General features: G+C 43.0%; 1 protein-coding gene across 1 annotated transcript in view; it reads left to right on the top strand.

Moving 5' to 3' along the window:
* The window catches only part of LOC146175623 (Na(+)/dicarboxylate cotransporter 3-like), a 35,067-nt gene extending 13,813 nt beyond the window's left edge, over window positions 1–21,254 (top strand). Inside the window, exons 5-13 of the mRNA XM_084580815.1 lie at window positions 1,815–1,890; window positions 3,434–3,622; window positions 4,174–4,296; window positions 9,097–9,174; window positions 9,848–9,952; window positions 11,231–11,408; window positions 15,693–15,854; window positions 19,209–19,346; window positions 20,986–21,254. Coding sequence (XP_084436941.1) covers window positions 1,815–1,890; window positions 3,434–3,622; window positions 4,174–4,296; window positions 9,097–9,174; window positions 9,848–9,952; window positions 11,231–11,408; window positions 15,693–15,854; window positions 19,209–19,346; window positions 20,986–21,147 — 1,211 coding nt within the window. The 3' untranslated portion in view covers window positions 21,148–21,254. The remainder of the gene's footprint in view (window positions 1–1,814; window positions 1,891–3,433; window positions 3,623–4,173; window positions 4,297–9,096; window positions 9,175–9,847; window positions 9,953–11,230; window positions 11,409–15,692; window positions 15,855–19,208; window positions 19,347–20,985) is intronic.

Below are 21,254 nucleotides of genomic sequence, written 5' to 3'. Positions count from 1 at the left end.
CAAGTCAGCGTTCGAGACTCGCGATGAGCAGCCGCCTGCTACTGTTGCACACGCTACAATATTATCAATGCCTGTTCGTGTCGCCCTAATCTTTATTCATTTATAAAGTGTCCTGCTGTGGTGGATAAGTGGTTTGGGCGCTTGAATACCGAACCCAAGAAAGCGGGAATAAATTCCAGCCGCGACGGCCGTTTTTCGATGGAGGCGAAAACTAAGGCGCTCGTGTAATGTGCGATGAACATGCACGCTAGAGAAACCCAATTTTTCGAAATTCCAGGAGCCCTCCACTATAGCGTCCCTAATAACCCGGGGCGCTTTGGGTGTTAAACCCTCTAAACCAAATCAATCTCATATCCCACGCAGCTTGATAAGTTATCACATTGATTCATTACTGGTGACACAATGACGGGTGCCCAAAAGCATGGCGGCGGAATGAGGCCATCATCTTCATGCAATCAATGCAAATTACGTCCATCGTTTATCTACCAACTAGACCTTTCTTATGCACCAATAGATCGGCCAAGTTGGAATGTCTTCGTGCGTGGTGACCAAAAACTTGTACCTCAGCAGGCAACCAGACGTGCAAAATGCCATTCTGTTTATGCTGGGCGCTCCGAGAAACTGGAAAACTTCGACTTCACACTGTTAAGGAGTGATTCCATGTTCCAAAAAAAAAAAAAAAAAGTGGGCAGGAAGCAAGTGTCAATAAATATGCAAAAAAGACGCGAAAATTTCTATTCATTGCCTAAAACTAATGTAGACACGCACATAATGGCTGGTGGCTCATTCGAGAATAACGTCACCTTTCCCGTCCATATGAATACACTTTTGTTGCTTTCGTATGTAGCCAGAAACGTAAATGGCGTAAAACAAACACCAATGAGAACAGGAGACGCGGTGGGCAAGAATGTTATCATTGTGGACCCACAAAAGTGAAGTGTATAAGGAACATTCAATCTGCACTCATGCAAAAAGTACTCCTATGTACGTCGATTCTTTACAAAACGATGAATGTGGCTGCTAGTTTATAGCGTGACGAGTTTTGCGGACACCAGTGTGCGGTGCACTAGAATTAAGGCGCCCCTGAAGATTGGAGGTCAGCTTTATGTAATTGTTCACAAAGCAATGCACATGTTCGTGGAGGTTTCTTTCAGCATCGCCTATAGGATTCGCACCTTAACGACAGCCCAGAAATTGGCGACATAAGGTTCTCAAGCTAACGCGGCTTTCTGTTTGGTCCAAAAGGCGCCATTACGGGCGACCACCATCTGCAGCAGGCGACCATGGCACGGAAGACCGGTCAAAGCAAGCTGGGCATCTGCTATTATCAACCGCTGCTAATGCACTAGGCTGCGTGGTCTAGGATATAGCGGACAACGACCCGCGGCACTCGAACCTTCGGGTTTAATTCTGAAGTGGCAGCATGCTAGTTAAAGACACCACTGAAAGCTCTTGTTCCGTGGTGCTAAATTAAGAACCACAACCAGACATAGCATGTCGCTACAGATCATTTGCATCCCCAACAGCAGGCATCTGTTTTCAGTTAACCATGAATATTTTGTGCAACGTAGTAATTCAAACGCTCTGCATCATCTTGGAAAACTCTTAGCAATGAATTACATGTATTTATGTTTTCCGCGTAATCATCCAGCTGAAAACGATTCCAAGGTAGAATGTTACTGATGCCTGATGTGATCACAAGAGCAAAATACAGAATTAGCCAGTATCATGTAGCGTGCTAAAAGTCCATTACCGAAGTATAAGTTTTCATGTTCTTTTCCTTTTTTTTTTTCTTTTCATTTTCCTGACCGAAGCTTTGAGGGAACGGGCCGAGAAGGTCGCTGCTTCTACTGCCAATGGAAACATAAAGGCCACCATGCATAACGAAGGGTGCGTCAAAGTGGGTTTATTTTGTTTTTCTTTCGTTGTTTCGACAATGTTCGCATATAGCATCCGCGTAGGGTTAGCAATCCCTCATTGGCTCTTGGAGAAACTTGCGCTTGCATTTTGTCTGCTGTGTTCTGTGACAAATCAACAACGATAACTCTCATCTCAACACTCGTCTGTGAAAGCAATTACAGAAACAATTCGCTTACCGGCAAAATGAAGCGGTTCTAAAGGAAGTGCCAAGTGGCTGGCATAAATGGCGTCAATAAACAGGCTAAAGCGCGCATTGATGGAATCTCAAGAATTATTGTTTTATGCCAGAAACAGAAATGAAGATACTTACCTAACAACAATTTTGCGTTATACTCCAAATAGTTTAAGATCCACAAACAAGTGACTAATAATATGATTGGAAAATTAATTGTTTAACGAAATTTCACCAACCTGCAGTACAACGGCAGCTTTAAAGCTGCTGTTAAGCTATATAACTTAACGGCAAAGTTGTTGCGGCAAATAGGCCTGAAGGTACTCATGGTAATAATATTAAAATCTGCAAATTAAAAACTTTAAATATCAAGGAATCGATCTAGATCAACTGCGCTTGTGACTATCTTCACCAATGGAGAGACATCATCACATATTCTACTAAAAGAGCGGCGAGATATATCCAGTTTCTTTGGTAATAGATCTGGCAGTTTAGTGGCGAAGGCGTGCTAGGCGAACATTACACATTCATACAGAAAATAGCTATACGCGCATTGGACTATGTTCGCGCCACATCCTAATGCAAAATCGCAATCGCGGTTGGCATGACGCCTTGCGCGTGATATCAGGCAATTTTTTTTTGTTATTTGCTTAACGTGTACGCTGGGGCATGGTTTCACTGTGGTTGCCTGCAGCAAGATGTAGATAGTGCTTTGCAATCTTTGTGCCCGAGCTATGAGTGGACTTATATAATATTGATGAATCATTGGTTTTGCAGGTGACCTGCATCAAACACTGAGCGCCGAGAGATAACACAGAGGAATGCCACCGCATAGTATTTTGAACAACAAAGAGAAGTAGATTCCATAGAAATGCACCTCCCTCAAACACTAGCTCAAAGCTGGCTCAGTAGACATACGATGATGGGAAGAAAATCGAACAAATACGAAAGCAGAAGAGTTGAAGCTGTATGGCTACAAACTAACCGTTATAGAATGTGCACGCGCACCATGGAATAGTGATCAACGGTTATCAATGACAGTTTAATTAATCAGTTTCTTAGCCGCCACTTTTCTTTTTGGTGACGCAGAGACCCCCCGTCATTATCCGATGAATACCGATACAAAGCAGGTAGAGCGTGAGCATCTCTAAGGCCCTGTTTCTAATTCCAATAACCGCGTAGCTGCAGGGCCTATTCTTAGGTCCGAAACCAAGCAGCTCAAAACCATATATAGGAAATAGCAAATATGATCCCACTGAATCAGTCTACAGAACATACCGCGCAATAACTGGAGGTATGAACAGTGTCACTTTTATTGATTTCAAGTCATCCTCTTTCCAGGGACAAGGAAGAGCCTGACGTGGTGGCTCCGAAGAAAGTGCTCAGTGAGCAACCTGTCCTCGATAAGATAACTGAACACCGCATTCGCGCAATTCTCTACCTCAGCGTTCTGTACGGCACCAATATAGGGACCATCACGACAATCACCAGCGGGGCTTCTAACGTGGTTTTCCAGTTCGTTGTCGAAGAGTAAGTGCACTTCTTTCTCAAAGTGGAATTTAAATGTACCGTACTGCATTTATTTCATATTGATCTGGTTAAAGAAGTGAGTGTATACAGTTGGAACGCATACGTAACTGCAGAAAATATAGTGCTCAAAAGTATTACTGTTTTCGTAAATCACCGCTTATAAATGCGCATGAAGGCGCACGCAACCATTGTCATTTTGTCATTCGACTCATCTCTTTTCGATTTTGCAGGTTTTTTTCTTGTGGAATTTTAAGCGCAGCTATAAGGACATGAGCACCGCTGACCATTGGGTTATTCTTTCTCGTTGTCCTCATCCTTTTAGTACTCCTTTAAATCCCATAATCATTAGGCGACCACTGCAAATCAATATTTTATTTCATCGTTTTCCTTTTTTGCTACAAATACAACATTATTAACCGGCTGTAGAAAAGCAAATTGTTCTTAATTAGTCTACATGAAAAACTATCATCCACATTTTAAAGCATTTGTTGATTAGTTCTGCACCTAAAGGCGAGCAGTCGCTCACTTCTGCGCCCCTGTTACCTGTACAGCCTGTACAAAGGGCGGGCTCCCGTGGACTACGCACTGTGGCTCTTCTTCGCTCTCCCGATTGCACTCATCGGAACGGGCCTTACATTCGTCGCCGTGGTCCCCTTCTTCTTCCGCTGCAAGAGGTACACGTTTCTTCCCTTGATAAAAGTTGTAGAGTAGGGGCGGGACAAAAATAAAAATGCTGGGAGAGGACGGACCCTACATGGGCGCTACACACACGAAATAGAACTTAGCCTGCTATAGCTGGCAACTAACTCCGACAGTTCCTATAACCAAAGCAAAGTTGGAGACGCTTAAACTGGGACGATATAGGAACAGAGTGAAATGTATGTATTTACTTTATAACGATAGGATGGGAATGCTAAGGATGTGCATATTAACTTAATTTCCAGGCGCCCAATACAATCTAATTATCAAAAGAAATTGAGTTTTCTTGCAGAACCGATGTATTTAAATACTGTTTGTTTTTGTTTTTTCAAGGACAGTAAGTTAGTGGAATGCGCTCACCGTTAGTACAGTGGAATGCTCGACCATCCAGTCATTTCATTCTGTGGCACGCTGGACAGCATTTAGACGGTGCGCTGTTATGGTTGTGATATTATACAGAAGCCTAATGCTTCGTTTTCTTATTCGTTATTTTTCATAGATTTCGTTTCCTGCTCAAGCGATCGAGCATGCGTGGTGTATTTTTTCAATCATTATGACTTTCATTTCATTTCACTTCATTTTATTATCTTAAAGACCCGCGATGGGTATTACATAAGGGGTGGGTACATATATTTCGGTGAGCAAGTGTCACAAAGAAACATGACTGGTAACATTGTTGGCAAAGTTGAATGAGCCCGTGATTGCTGGGATGTCATTAGGTAGGTCGTTCCAGTCTACTGCAGTACAGGAAAAGAATGATGCGGCAAAAGTGGTAGTACGGACACGAGGTTGGGAAACTTGAAAAGGATGACGAGTGCGATGAATTATGTGGACTGGAGGGACGATGTAGGGTGCGCGGCCTAGTGAACTATGGAAAAATTTTTGAAACAAGCAAAAGCCGGCAATGCGGCGACAAAGAAATAAGGACAATAAGTCGGATCCAGCTTTCAACGCTGACATACTGATGTCGTAAGAATATGATGAATGGATGCATCTGGCTCCTATTTTGTACTGATTCGTGTGCATTTATAAGGTAAGTTTGATGCGGGTTCCAAATGGGTGAAGCATATTCTAAATTTGTTCTGACAAGAATAACTTTACATTTTGAGGAGCTTAGTGGAGATGACGTCTTAAAAATCCAAGTGTTTTATTAGTAGATGAAATGATGTTTGTAACGTGTGCGCTCCAGGATAAGTTGGTACACAAGGTAATGCCTGAATATCTGTATGATAGAACCGGCCGTACAGGGACGTTAGCTATTATATATGGGGAATGAAGAGGGCTGCGGCGACGGGTAAAGGACACGTTTTTGCATTTATTAGGATTAAGTTCCATTAACCAATTGGCACACCATTCCTGAATGCGGTTAAGGTCGTCTTGAAGATATGTTTGGTTAGAAGCGCTAATAACGTGGCGATAAAGTGCACAATCATCAGCGAACATGCGAATGTTACAACATACAGTCGTTTGTAAATCGTTAATATAAATTAAAAACAAAAGTGGGCCCAGGAAAGACCTTAGCGGGACACTAGAAGTTATTGGAATAGTATTGGAATTGTGGTTGTTAATGGTGACGTATTGTGAGCGGTTAGTCAAAAGGCTTCTATTCATAAAAGATATCACAGGGGAGGTTCAATAATGAAAGTTTAGTATTAAGCGTTTGTCAGGAACCTAGAAAAATAGTATTGGTCTGTAAGCTAGAGTCAAGATTAACATGTAAATCACGAATAGAAATGGCCAGCTGTGTCTCGCATAAGAATCCTTTTCGAAAACCGTGTTGCGTTGTGACAGTCAAGGAAGCTCATGGCATTGGAGTAGATGACGTTTTCCACGAGTTTTCAGGGCACGCTAGTAAGGGAAATGGGACGGTAGTTAAGCGGTGATTTTTTTTTTTTTTTTTACCCTATCTGAAGACTGGGACTACCTTGCCGCTTTTTTAATCCTGTGGTAGTTGGTCTGATAACAGTGTATATCAGGATTAAAAATTGTGCACCAATCTCCTTGGTATTTTTTAAAAGATTCGAGTTAATATTGTCAATACCGGATGAAGATGAAAGTTTCATAGTTTCAATTAGGGACGAAATGCCAGATGATAAGAGTACAACAGGTAGCATAGCATGATTTATCATTGAGGGGGATAAAATGATGATGATATTCCAGTTTATTTCGTAAATGCGGATGAAAAGGCGGAGTTAAATATAGTAGCGCACTCAGCCTCTCTGAAAACTGTGCCTGACTCGTCTGTGAAGGTTGTTTCTGGCGCGTGATGTAGATTTGTAACTTGCCAGAACTTTCTGGGGTTTTTGTGAGCATATTCGGCAAGTCCGAGTGAAAAAAAGCTATGCTTGGTTTTTATGCGCCATGTTATCTATGCCGCGTTTTATTTTCATCGGCATTTTTAGGGCTTGATTTCTTCCTTCCATTAGATTTTTTTTCATACCCTACTGCTGGCATTGTCAGCTGAACTTGGGCAGATGAAGAGGTGCTTGATTGTATTAGACTGCTAACTGTTCCGCGCCCGTTCTAAGCAAACTTGGTCCCTGTGGTCGTTGTATCACTGCATTTTTTGTCATTGAATGAATGTAATATTTTTCCTGCTGTTCAGTTTGTTCCCGTGCTTTTTTCTACCCGCTCCTGCCAAAGGCCCAACACTGAGGCCGGCAGTATCATGCAAATAATAAAAAAAAAATAAAATAAATACGTTCCAGAAACGAGCAAAGGTAATGGACATGCACAAAATCTAAAACATAATACAACCTAAATTTCTACCAGGGAAAGATGAAGAGAACAACGAGTATGCAGAAAGGATACCGGTTGGGCACATCCTATCACTTCACTTGCATGTTCATTCTCCTCCGAGGTTTTTGAGCACTTCCACACTGTGGGTTGGTCTATCAGAAGATTTTAACGCGACAACTGTAAAGACTCCGTTTCCCATAAAATCTGGCGTATACGTTGTCGGCATTGACATTCTGAGCGAAAACTACCAGCATGTCTCTGAAATATGGTAATTGGCTGGTGACATGGTCAGGCGCCGATTGGTAGTCAGATCACGTGACGTCACGAAACCACGTCACATGGCCGACTTGTCTGGAGCTGCCAGCTTGGGCGGCAACCTTAGAGGTGGGAAGGTCACATTGGAATGGAAACCTACGGAACTCTCGAACCCCGAGTCAGGCTCTCTACACTAGGCCACGCTGGCACGTTAGTACGGCGACTTGACTAAAGTGGGTACTTATATCTATGTCGGGTGGCCTTTCACATAATGTGGTAGCTTACGACAGTATGCTAGTGAGTTGTGTGAGCTAACAGAACGATAAACTAAGGGGTTTGTAATTAAGTGACTAGCAAAGTGCATGTACGTGAACGAGGATCCGCAAAGAAGCAGCGCATGGGAGCCATTAAAACTGTCGCATCAAACCCTAACTGGCGGCTTGTGTGTCTCTCCAATATCGCTGAAAGGAACAGCAGTTTAGGTGTCGAGGCACTGGCAGTAGTAAAAGACTACGTCTACTTGGAACAGATAGTAGCTGCAGGCCCGAGCTAGGAAAGGAAAACAACGAGGAGAATCCTTTTAAGATGGAGCGATCGCAGATCATGACCAGCTGCTTACCATGTACCTTTTAAGAGGAAGATGTGTAACACTTCTACCTTACTGGTACTCACCTATGGGGCAGAAACATAGAGGCTAACGAAAAGGGTTCTACTTAAGTTGAGGACAACGCAGAGAACTACGGAACGGGGAGTTGCAGGTGTAACGTTAAGAGAAAGGAGCATGCAGAATTGGGTTAGAGAAATAACTCGAGTTATTGATATTCTAGTGGAACTCAAGAAGAAGAAGAACTCAAGAAGACATGGATAGGTCATGTAATGAAAATACAAGATAACCGAAGCTCCCTAAATGGGACAGACTGAATTCCAAGCGAAGGCAAGCATAGCAGAGGGTGGCATAATATTACGTGGATGGATGTTTTAATGGACCGAATGGATGCCGCTGGCACTGAACCGAGTTAACTGAAAGAATATGGGAGAGGTCTTTACGTTGCATTGAGTGGGGTCAGGCTGGTGATTATGACGATACGCGTAGTCAGGCTGTTGGCGATTATTGTAACGTGATTGCCACCATGTAAGCGTCTTCAAGACCTCGTCAATGGTGAGTGGCCCCGGCTGCGATATAGACCGGAGATAGTGAATATAGTTTCACTTCAATTCCGTCTATTTTCGTTTAACCTATTATAGCAGCTATGGCGCAAAATAAAACATTTGTCATACTCTTGGCACCACTTTCCCATTGCATCTTCTACTTCACATATGCTTGCATCGACTGTTCTGTTTTATCAGGTAAAGATCGAATACAAGTTTTTCGTCCAGATAACCCCCACAAGGAACAGTCCGGCGATCTTATTCATTGATGCTCAAGTGGCATATGCAACAGAACTGACGCTTGCATTACTGATTTTTTGTCTTATGAGTAACATCAACGCTCACAAAAAAATGAGAATTTCATGGTTGATTCGATTCGCCAAAACAATCTTTCTTAGAGTTTCCTCCTTCATGGAGATTTCTTTCCACTCGATCCTTTTAAAGAGACGATACTTCAAGAAACGTTTCCTTCCTGTAGCTTTCCTGAATATTCCCTTATCTCCCGAAACTCAGCATATCACTATCTACTTCATATAGCTTTATACAATGAGGTCAGGAAAATGCCTTTTTGACTTAACCGCCAAGCCTCGTTCTATTTCTGTTTAAACATTACTATTGCATTTTTTATGCAGCCCGGACCTTGGGGAGGAAAGAAGTTCCTACGTCATGGCAGCGATCCGCAGGAATTATGCTGCTCTCGGACCACTCAGGTATTTTCAATCGCTCAATCACATAATATCATTAGTACTTTGGCACAAAGTTAAACACAGCCGAGTTAGCGCTTGCCTCTCCTAACCTCTTCTTGCTGTCTCATGCTTAGCGCTAAGAAGTAGGCCTAATCAGCTCTTTTGACCTTCTGTAGAGGCGAAATGATAGAGCTAATGTCCCGCACAGAAATTGATGGGTAGTAAGCCCTTTCAGTCGGAATGCCAGTTGTTACTTTATTGCTATTGCAAATGTAACAACTGCGCTATCGTTTAACACGAGCCACGTATAGCTGAAGTCATTCCCCTAGCACCGACGTCTTCCCACCCCCCCCCCCTCCATGCCTTTATTTATCCGCTTGGATGCTCTATTTATCTGTTGTTGTTGTTGTTGTTGTTGTTGTTTTACTTATCATTTATGGCCGAAATTCCTTCAAGAGCGAAAAATATTGGTCGGGTGGTCTTAAATTGCATGGTTCAGAGTGTTTTAAACACGTGACTGATGTATACCATTTTTTTTTTTTGTTGCAAGGTTACGTTGAAAAGAAAGCAAGGGTAATATTTTGTAGCGTTCGCGGAAGCAGCCACGAATGTTTGTTTTATTCACACTCTGAGCGCTTTCTCCCCGTTCTTTTGACTATTAAACGACCGCTGCAATATTTCATTTCCGCTCGCGCAGGTTTCACGAAGTTGCTGTTCTGCTGCTATTTATTCTCCTAGTCTTTCTCTGGCTGTTCCGGGACCCAATGTTCGCAAAAGGATGGGCCACCTACTTCGACCCGGTGTGAGTAACGACGCAAACGTTTTCGTTCCATGGTAGCACATAGAAATATGCACGTACTTAATCACTCTTTAACTCTACGGTGACGACAAAGAATGGAATGAATTTTCACCCAGAATCACCATAACAGAACCATCCTTATTTGTCAGTATTACTAACTTAACAGAAATAATCAAACTTGCAGCAAATATGCTGCCCTGTTCTGCCGACTCATTCGCTGCTGCTGTATTCTTTCTTTTGTATGCATGCCTCCGCGAGTACATTTTGCGTATATATAAAGAAATTGTGTTATGTTGCCTCTGTATGTGTTGTTAATGAGTGCGACTGCATCATTAACATTGTTTTTCAGTTCTTTTTTCACAAAATATTGTGTTCTAGGCTATACATGTAATACCCCCGGGGGGGTGGGGGTCAGAGTATATGAATAAATAAATAAAAATAAATAAATAAATATATATATTTATATATATATATATATATATATATATATGTATGTATGTGTGTGTGTGTGTGTGTGTGTGTGTGTGTGTGTGTGTGTGTGTGTGTGTGTGTGTGTGTGTGTGTGTGTGTGTGTGTGTGTGTGTGTGTGTGTGTGTGTGTGTGTGTGTGTGTGTGTGTGTGTGTGTGTGTGTGTGTGTGTGTGTGTGTGTGTGTGTGTGTGTGTGTGTGTGTGTGTGTGTGTGTGTGTGTGTGTGTGTGTGTGTGTGTGTGTGTGTGTGTGTGTGTGTGTGTGTGTGTGTGTGTGTGTGTGTGTGTGTGTGTGTGTGTGTGTGTGTGTGTGTGTGTGTGTGTGTGTGTGTGTGTGTGTGTGTGTGCGTGCGTGCGTGCGTGCGTGCGTGCGTGCGTGTGCGTGTGCGTGCGTGTGCGTGTGCGTGCGTGTGCGTATGTGAACTAAACGAAAAACGCAGTGTTTCTAAGACACAAGTAATCATGCTTGAAATGTAAGGTTTTAAACAAAATGACGTGCGTTATGTTTATGTCGCTTTGGTTTCAACGTTTTGGTTTTCTTCGCTTGAAAGCCAAATGACAAATAACGGCCCGTCCATAATAATATAAATATGTTCGAACGAAACATTTTATCTGCTCGATAGGCATCTAAGAGCCTTCAATACTGAAGACCAAACGTCTTCAATGATTTAGTGAGTATTTAACTAGAGAACACGCTTTGAAGCCTTATTCTGTAAAGTGGTGCAAAATATATTTTTAAAATATATTGAAAGGGGTTCACGAATTTTACCTGCATATTTGCTAATTTGGGGTATTTCTTTCCAATTGCAATAGGCCAAAGGACGCCACGGCAGTCATGATACCTGTGATCCTGCTCTTCATGATCCCATCGAAGCCATGGGAGGGCCATAAAAGCCCTTCACTTATGTCCTGGCAAATAGTGCAGGCCAGGTTACAGTGGAGCGTCATCTTACTCATCGGCAGTAGTTTTGCTGTTGCCGAAGGGATGAGGGTGAGGAGTACTCGAATCTTTTTATAAGCTTACGTGGCACCTTTCTAACATGCGACTCGCCGAGCTTATGCCACTTGTTTACGCGGCAAAAAATAGGCAGCAGTTTAACCATGGTTGAACCAAGCTTCACGACCGATAGCTCGGTTTTGCGTGGTTTTTCATGATTTACCGTTTGATCATGAATTCCACTAATCGAGACCACTTCATCAACATACAACTTGGCGCTGTAGTGTATAGTTCAATCGCCAATCCCAGTTAACTAATTACGGCAATTAATTAGGAACTACAATCAGTGTAGTGAAGTTATATGAGCTATCCAACAATATATGTCATGACGCTATTTTAACAATAATTATCAAAGTAAGTGAAATTAATTACGTCACGTAATTATTAACATTCAATTATACTCGACATAGCCTATTCAAAGATATAACACTTGTGCTGCTATTGCTTAACTAGAAAGTTTGACATTAGGGCTGAGCTGAAGGCTAAACGGACGCAATTCGCCGGTGCTCGAATTTTGCACCGAGTAGAGCACTCGCCCTAAAACGTTTTCAGTTTGCGTGGGAAGAATCCCTAGCGCGGTACTTGCGGTATTAAGGTTACAGAGATGTAAGTACACGCGATAACAGTTAGGTGTGTTCGCTCTTCCGTTATGCTGCACAATAACCTGAATATGTTTTGTTGTTGTTGTTGTTGTTTCTTTTACAAAGTTCCACTGTGTAGGTTAAGCAGACAGTATAGGATACGTCTCATGGTTGAACTCATTTCAATGCTATGCTTGAGTGTTCACCTTAGTGTCTGCACATCATAGGTCATTTGTTTGAAAAGCATGACAGGCTTTCCAACCGATTGCCTTCGTATTATTGTCACTTGAGCGTCTTCCATAATAGTTGTGTGATTTTAGCAATGTAACAAACATGTAACGAGAAGAATTGTTGAAAACTGGCTTCGCACACAACGTTCGCACAGTATTCTATTTGGCTTCAACATCCAAGTTATAAAGAAGGTTGCTTTGTTTTATTGCCTGTTTTATCAAAGTTTTGCGGCATACGAGAGGGGGGGGGGGGGGGGGGACCAAAGAAAAAAAAACAAACTGAGAACGCGTAGCCATTCACAGACATAGTAGAGTTCTCCCGCTAAACGGCATTAGTAGAGACCTCCAAAAAACAGTTGTCCAAACGAAGTCCGTTTGTAGGTTAACATTTGAGCGTAGTGCTGCGTTTCTCTTACCGTTATTTTGTTCCGCGTCCAAGTCGTTATGCCAAGTTTAAAAGAACAAAAGTGTTTGATATTGTGTTTTCTGCTTGAAAAATTGGTAACGGAAGCCCACCAAAAGTTGCAACAGGCTTTTAAAGAGGGTGCTATGAGCCGCGCACTATAGCCGCACACAAGTTTCTGAGTGGTTTGTGTGCTTTAAACTAGGTGAGGTAAGTGTTTAAGACCATGCTCGTTCTGAGCGTTCTTCAACGTCTCAGAACGATGACAACGTTGACGTATCCGCCAATAAATCAACGAGGATTGTCGTTTCACCATCTACCAAACATCAAAAGAGACATGCATGAGTTCGAGTTCGTGTAAGCGGATTTTTACTGAGCAGTTGCAAAAGCGATGTGTTTCCGCTAAATTAGTTCCTCGCCTTCTCACACAGGATAAAAAAAAAAGAACATTTGATTGAATTTGAGCTAGGACTTAAAAAAAAAAAAAGAGATGGAAAGTGATCCAGTTTTTTTCACCATAGTCATTACAGTTGATGAGGTTCGGTGTTATGGGTATGACCCAGAAACTATAGCAAGCGTCAAGCCAATTGAGACACACAACTCTCCCAGACCGAAAACAAAAAGGCAAGTAAAGTAAACACTATGAGCATTGTCTTTTTTAACGTTCGTAGAATTGTGCATCGGGAATTTTTTTCCTCTGGTCAGACTGTTAACCAGCACTTTTATTTAGCAGTCTTTAAACATCTGCAGGAGGATGTGCGGAGGATCGAAACGCCGGACTTACTTTAGTGATCAGGTGACTGGTCCCTTCATCACAACACCCCCGCACACACGGCCTTACGATTCACCCATTATTTGGCATCTCAAAGATAGCCTGTTGTTCCACACCCACCGTATTCACAGCACCTAGCCTTGTGTGACTTTTTTCTCTTTCCGACAATGAAGAAAAATCTATAAGGGAAGCGTTTTAAGATGTGGAGCAGTAAACATAGCTTCAAAAATGGTACTAGACGATATCAAAGTTGATATGCTTCAAACAGAGACAAAAATTGGGTTGAAAAGTGCTTCGCGTCTAAGGGAGAGTAGTTTGAAGTTGATTGAAGGAAACCTAAAAAAATTTCAATAAATAATATATACACAAAATCACATTCTTCGGGGTCCCCTTTGTATATATGAATCGTCTTACTGACAAAAACCTCCTAACCTCTTCTAGCCTATTCAGCCTCGTTGCTAGTATGTGAGTCATTTTAGAGGCGCAGCAGACAGGAGTATTTAAAGGGCCATTGAGAACGATCACAAAGTGCTTATAGAATGCGTGCACTGAGTAGGGGAAATAGCACTGAGTCTGCATGCTGTATACTCAGCTCAAGAGGTAAGCCGATAATTTCCAATTAACTTTTTAAACTGCCATTGTATCCCCCTCGAATGCCACCGGTGCTGCATTATTGCGCGAATTAAACCTACGAGCATCACAAGGCCCGCGTGACGTCGTCAAAGACTGCAGCAAAAAAGGCAGGACACCTCGGCGCATCCAGCTACATTTCGCCTCACTCCTCCACTGCTTGGCCATGGCGGGGAAGCAAAGGCAAAAAAGAAAAAAAATATTTGAGAACCCTGCAGAATCTGCACTCGGAGTGTTGCTGCTGCCTCGGCGACACCAGGCGCCTCATCATAATTCATTCTCTTTTTTTCTATTTCTTTATTTTTATGTTTTCATTTTTTTACTGCACTCAACTCCATTCAGCGTCCTTGCGCTAAACAATAATTATTATCGCTTTTGCAGGAAGTCGTCGTAGAGTAGTGGTTAGCGAGCTCGGCTGTGACATTAAAGCATGATGGCTCGAGTCTGGCGTGGACATGATGTTTTGCTTAGTAAGGAGTGACAGCTCGTGAGTACACGCCGTGATGACACGCTCTGCTCACTAGTTCTATGTGTACATGTCAGTCATAAGGATGCTTAATTCGCCTTGAAAGTATACTACTGAACCGGATTGGCTTTGCGGCGCATATGTTGTCGGAGTGCGACACCTGTCTACGTTTTTATGTTCAGCCCTGTATATGAACTGAAAGAGAGAGTGTGGGGGCTACTCTTAATAGCCGATATCAATAATACGGTGTGTCTTAGATCGAAAATATTTGCGACAGGATGATAGGCGGTTTAAATTAATCAGTCATCTGCTTATTTACACTAGGTGGGCACCTTTTTAGTGTCCCTTGCATTCTAATCCGTTACCGCAAGAATTTTGAATTTTTGCTTCCTTTTTGTTTTCTGCAGTATTTAGCAGATTGTCAAATCACAGCGACGCAATATACATTTCCGCTTTGTTGATATATTCTTTGAATTATCACTTATGAGGCGCCTATCATTCGTGAAGTTAGCAATTCACAATTTTTAAATTGTTTTTAGTTTTGTTTATGTTATCACATACTAGTGCACATCTGTCTACCTCTTTATTGCTTGATTAAAATACTGGGCATAACGAGAGCACTTCAGCATTAAAGATAGGCAGCCTATAGCATCGAGCCAACATGAAAAATTGTTTTTTTTTTTTATTTAAATTTTAATTAGAAGCAGGACGGATTAGTTTTCAGCATTGCAGTGCTTTGCGTGTCCATAGGCCTTTATAATGATGATGACACTTTTTAAAAGGCCTGTACCTCGAAAAAAATACAGACTGCATTACGTTTAGCAGTAGGGTTTAAATCTGAATTATGGCAGTTTTGATTATAGTGGCGTGTCACCTTACAAAACGGGAGAAAATATTGACTTGTGTGTTTTTCGAAATATGTTAAGAGCAGCTACTGCTGAAGCTCTAACACTATATACATTAACTGGCCACATCAAGGCCCTCCGTAACAATATGTGTGCGGGAAATCTGTTGGCGAATAAACGACTGAGCGCTAAGTACTTTGTGGGGAAATTAAGGGGATACGTCAGACTGGCCCGCTCTGGATTGATGAACATATCTGGATTCTTATGAAACACGAGTACTGAATTATTTGATAGCCCTCTGCGAGAACAGGTACTTTTGGCAAGGTTCTTTTCTTTGGTGTGCACGCGCAGGTATCCGGACTCTCCCAACTCATGGGCCAGGAGCTCACCAGCCTGGGTCACCTTTCTCCTATACCACTGATGATATGCCTCAGCATCGTCTCTACTATTTTTTCGGAATTTATCAGCAACGCTGCAGCCTGCGTCATTCTCCTGCCTGTCTTTGCTTCTTTGGTGAGAAACCTAGGGATGTGAAAATATCCAGTTTTTTTTTTTTTACAAGCTTTAAAATGTTAAGATAAGATTTATTTTATCCCTATCGGGGACTACAGCGAACACCAGGTAAGAGGCAGGGTACTTCAAATAGTTCGCTAATTAACTACGTTCGTAATTAACCTAATTTTGATTTTAGGGGAAATGTATGTGCAGAATTGGAGCTCGTCCTCCAAATAGTATAGCCATGAAAACAAATTTTCTTTACAAACCTGTACCGCGCGTTAGAAGACCCACAAATGTCACCCTGATAGATCATTTCACACACTAACAATCTAAACGAGAGTAGAAAACTGGAAAACTGGAAAACTGGGTCTTTCTCCGTATCTGTCCTTGTCCCTGTAGTGCCACAACAAGATGAATAACACTCTAACACTGCACCCGTGACGTAAGTCTCTCCACCCAGAGATTTCGTCGCTCTGCTGGTACCCCCTGAGAGTCGGACGGGCGCATGGCGGTTCGCTGTTCATTTCGTTTCGACCGCGGCCTCATTGATAGCCGCGACGTCGGTACACAATCCGCGCAGACATTGTGCTTTCAGTCCGGCCTCAAATCGCGCATTGGCAGAGAAACCTACGCCGGATGCGCCGCTGGCTCTCTGTTACTGCATGAAGCTGTCTATCAGGGTCACATTTGGGGGCCTTGTAATTTCCGCTACATTTTTTAGAGAAAATATTTTTAGGGCGAGCTCCAATTCTGCAGTTACAACATACCTGTAAAATTAAAATTATAAAGTTAATTAAGGAAGGAAAGAAGCCAACAGTCGGCGAGGCCAAGGAAAGCGTTGGGGATGGTACTTTGTCTTTTTCTTTAATGTTTACTTGGATAATCACAGAAATTAGTAATGTAATCTGTTTAGGGGAAAGATAATTAAACTCAAAGTAGAAGAAAAAACAACGTGCCGATGGTGGGAACCGAACCCACGACCTCCGAATAACGCGTCCGGTGCTCTTCCAACTGAGCTACATCGGCCGCTGTCCCCCATGCTACTTTCTTGGGTATTTATGTTGTCTGTATACGAACCTTGAGAGTGTTAACCAGCGCCACCCTCAGCCAAGGCGGCGGACGTGGAAAGTCCTTTGTTACCGCCAGCGTCACGTAGAACGTGATCAAGAGCGAGGGCGAAAGCTGTGCTAGAACCCTCTTACGCTACCTATGGCTTCAAGACTGCCAGAACCGAGACCCCCGTAAGCTACAAGCAGATCAATTAAGGGGAAATGAGGGTGCTCGTTATAATACATGAAGGAAAGAAGCCAGCAGAATTTGAAAAATTAGTGAACTAAATGAAGCCTTCTGCCTCTTACCTGGTGTCCTTCGTAGCCCCCAATATCGTCCCAGGAGTATGATTAAAATCAGTTACATACTTAAAAAGAAATCTGCATATTGTAATAAAATCTTGTATATAAACCACTGACCCTAACGCATTCCTAAAGTTACAAGAAAGGTGCTGCGGGTTCAGAAAAGAACCCCACGAAGCTTTACTTTTGCTTGCTCTATTTTTGGCGTGTTTGTTTATTAATTTTAACAAAAGGACAAGCACGTCTCTAGGCCACAATAGAAAAACTACGATTTCGCGTAATTTTGAGGCATGTTGCACTCTGGCAGTTTTGTTTAAGAGGTTAGATTCGTTAGTTTATCTTGAACATTTCCAGTATGACTAATTGTCTTATTAATCCAAAATGCCGATGAGTGGCGAACTGTAAAGGTAATATTAAGTATTTCAAGGACAGGACAGTGCGCAAGTGGAAGAAATGTGGCTCCATTAAATGCGAGAATTACCGCCGATTGACTGCCCGCAGCTGTCACTGCAATGGGCTTATGGGAGATGCCTGCAAACAGCCTTCGTCTTCCATTGGAAATAGCTCAGGGGTTGACAATGACTTTGCGACAGAGCTTGTGGCGCTGTTAGCCAACCTCTATTCCTCCCCCCCCTCGAAAGTCCCTGTTAAAACGATCAGTTTAGAGCTATGCTGCATTGACGGCAAGACGCGTCAACCTCGGGCAACATGCGGTGAGCTCGCCCTTAATCCCTTCGACAACTATGAGCATATATGTACGCATTGCAAAGACGCATTTAATTTTCTGGTAGGCTGCAAAACCTAGCAGTATTATATTGTAACATTCTTGATGTCATTACGTAAACCAACATTACTCGCACAAAACAAGTGCACCCGAGCCAGACGGCACCTGAACGCCCACACACTTCTTTTTCTTCCTCCTACGCTAAGCTCCTCTTCTTCATCCATCTAGTCTGTAACATGTCCCCCCCCCCCCCCCCCTTCGCAAACAAAGCCCTCCGGGCGAGTCAGGTGTTGTCACGACTATTACACTTCTTCGGGCGGGCGACATGCGTAGCCTCAGTGTTCGCCGAACGTCGTCCACTGGCCGTAAGGCGTCCAATCTGGTAGTTCAGTTCGCCGAGTCGCTCTAAAATCACATATGGGCCGGTGTAGCGGGCCAATATTTTCTAGTGCAAGCCACGCTTCCTCATGGGTTTCCAAAGCCAGACTAGGTCACCGGGGAGATGAGTGATCTGGCGATGGTGGTCGTCTTAGCGAGTTTTTGATCTGTCTTGTGATGTCAAAGTCCGCAATCGAGCTATCCGCACGCTTCTTCAGCCAGGCAGAGTTTCCGCTAAGCACGGGTCGTCGTCAGTGGAAAATTGGAGGTTAGTATCGAGGGTGTGTCGTGGGGAGCGGGCGTACAGGAGGAAGAACGGACTCATGCCTGGTAGTGTTGAATACATATATGATGAACGGGAGAACACAGTCCCAGTTTTTTAATTCCGAAGTGACGTACATTGCAAGTGTATTGGTTAGAGTTCTGTTGGTGCGTTCTGTTAAACCATTTGTCTTATCCCACCATTACCATTCGTTTTAAACGTACTTAGCGCTTCTCAGGACGCAATTGTTTAGTTCTTTATGTGCGATGGCAAAAGCTATAAATGTTATTTGTGATAACTAACTTGGCAGCATGACCATCGAAATACTCGTATGCCAAATGTTTTTTTTTTTTTTAGCAGGTCTTCTGCATATAAAAAAAAATGTAACAACCTCACTATTCCAGCATTCAACAAAGGATTCTTAACGTTTCGATACTGCGATTTCGAATTTTCGCGACACTTAGCATCACATTTTATACCTGCTTACGAAACCAATCACCATCGTGTTCCTTTACAAATCGCAAACTACGGTTATCTAGCTGAGTTATATCTTTATGGGCACAAATTATACTGACGTGAACGGTGACAGAAGAATAGTCCGCGAACGGAATATATAATTATCGCACGCGGCGCTCTTTCTTTTTGCTCTTCAGGCCGAAGACTTGGGTGTAAGCCCACTGCTGTTCATGATCCCTACCACCCTCGCCAGCAATTATGCTTTCCTACTGCCAGTAGGCACGCCAGCCAACGCTATGGTCTACGAGCACGGCCGGCTGACCTTGATGGAAATGGTATGGTCGCTTCATATCACATGATGGTTGCATTGCAGACAAGTTTCTCCTGCTCCTTAATATTTCGCAATACGTTGCCGAGCATACTTTATTATTTTAACCCTTGCTTTTCCTACTGTGCCTAGTATAGTGTGTAACAATATACACTCGTGTTCGATTATTCAGTTTTTGGGCACCAGAGAAGCACCATGTGCATTGGAGCATCCATCGCCCTTCAGTGTGCGCATACTTTTCAGAAAAAGCGTGGTATTCTTTCACCTTTTTATTGAAACGCGTCGGAAAACAAACCAGCGACTACTTACTCAAAAATATATTCGCACACCCACGTATGGAGTATTTAATGTGAGTTAGTCTGTCAAGTAAGGCTAGGAGTATTCCAATACGGAGTCTTTCGCGTACCTTAGTTATCACGTAGTAACTTATGGACTCTACACGATTTCCGAAGATGCCAACATTACCGATTCTTAGTTTTGCGGGTTTTTTTTTTTTCTTTTTTTTTTCCTGCCCCGGCTGGTTTTGCCTTTTCATCACCGCTTATTTACCCTGTAGGCTTACGACGAAGAGTGTGCACAATAAGACTCATATAGAGAAGCCTATTGAAGATGCGCACATCTGTAAGCATATTGGTCTGTAACGTACTTAGTCCCCATGGGTACAGTACATTCCTCCATCGTCTCTTGCTCAGCAGTGCTTTCAGACGATGGACTCGCGAATATTTCTCAGGTCACTTTTTGGCCAATAAACTAACTCTTCGTTGTTACGCGAAATTTCAACCATCTGGTGATGATGTAATTATGGTTAACTGTTGGTGCTGCTGATGAACGAGCTGCTCAATGCTGAGCTTGCTGCGTGCTCCTCAAATCATCTTCATTGCGCTTAGTTCTCGTGAACTTCATTATTGGGCACAGTCCGCTTGCTGATGTTTTGACATGAATGAAAAGTCCATCCACAGTAAGTTTTGGCAAAAATAAACGACAGGAAGCTCCGCTTGTAAGCGATGCAGACGACGCTGAAGCTTCAGTGTGGTGGTGGTGGTGGTAGTGGTTGATTTATTATTTTTTTTTAAATAATCAAAAAGAAGGAAAAGAGTATTGCCGGCCGCGGCAACTGCTATCTAACAAACTGAAGCACTTGAGCTGCGGCCGGCGGGAAGGAAAAGGGGATAGGGAGAGGATAGCAAGGGGAAGTAGAGAGGGGAGCGATAGGAAGAAAGGACAGGGGAGCTTTTTACATTATTTACAAAGTAAAGACGGTCAACGAGTTCGCATCGCTCGCGCGCAAGTGTCCGAGCACTGTCCACAAATGCCTGCGCGCGAGCGGCCCCTGCAATTGTTTATAAAATATATACATATATATATATATATATATATATATATATATATATATATATATATGTAATATCATTGATGTATATACATAGTGGCGCGCACGTAGCGTCCTGTCGCAGACAGATCGCGCGCGCGACACAATGCACCAGCTGCCGGGGTGGGGCGCCCGGCAGCATACGTCCAAGGTAGCACACACGGAGCGTTCAGGTCACGCACGCACTACCTGGCGAAGAGCAAGCGAGGCTTCAAGCCCGCCCGCTCGATGAACGCAAAGCTTCAGTGTCACAAAAATCATTTTGTTCATATTGCAGGTTCTCCCGGGAGCCCTGGTAAAAACGATCTGCATGTTTGTTACCATTGTTGTGACGTGTGTGCTAGGCGACCCCATATTTGGAATGTTCCAAGAGGCGAAATGGACATCAGCAGTCATCAAGGAAGATCTCAACTCTACTGCCATTCCGGACCTGCGTTAAATGTTTCCCAAATGCTCCTGCCATGTCCACAAAAAACTAAAACATTGCGTCTAGTGCCAAAATTCTCGTTTTTAAGAGCAGTTGGTCAGTGCCGCTGATTTCCATTC

This window comes from Amblyomma maculatum, chromosome 10, assembly GCF_055883805.1.
Source record: "Amblyomma maculatum isolate TAMU_Amacu chromosome 10, ASM5588380v1, whole genome shotgun sequence".
Taxonomy (NCBI): Eukaryota; Metazoa; Arthropoda; class Arachnida; order Ixodida; family Ixodidae; genus Amblyomma; species Amblyomma maculatum.
The sequence above is the reverse complement of the archived record's forward strand: the minus strand, read 5'-3'. Positions and strand labels throughout refer to the sequence as shown.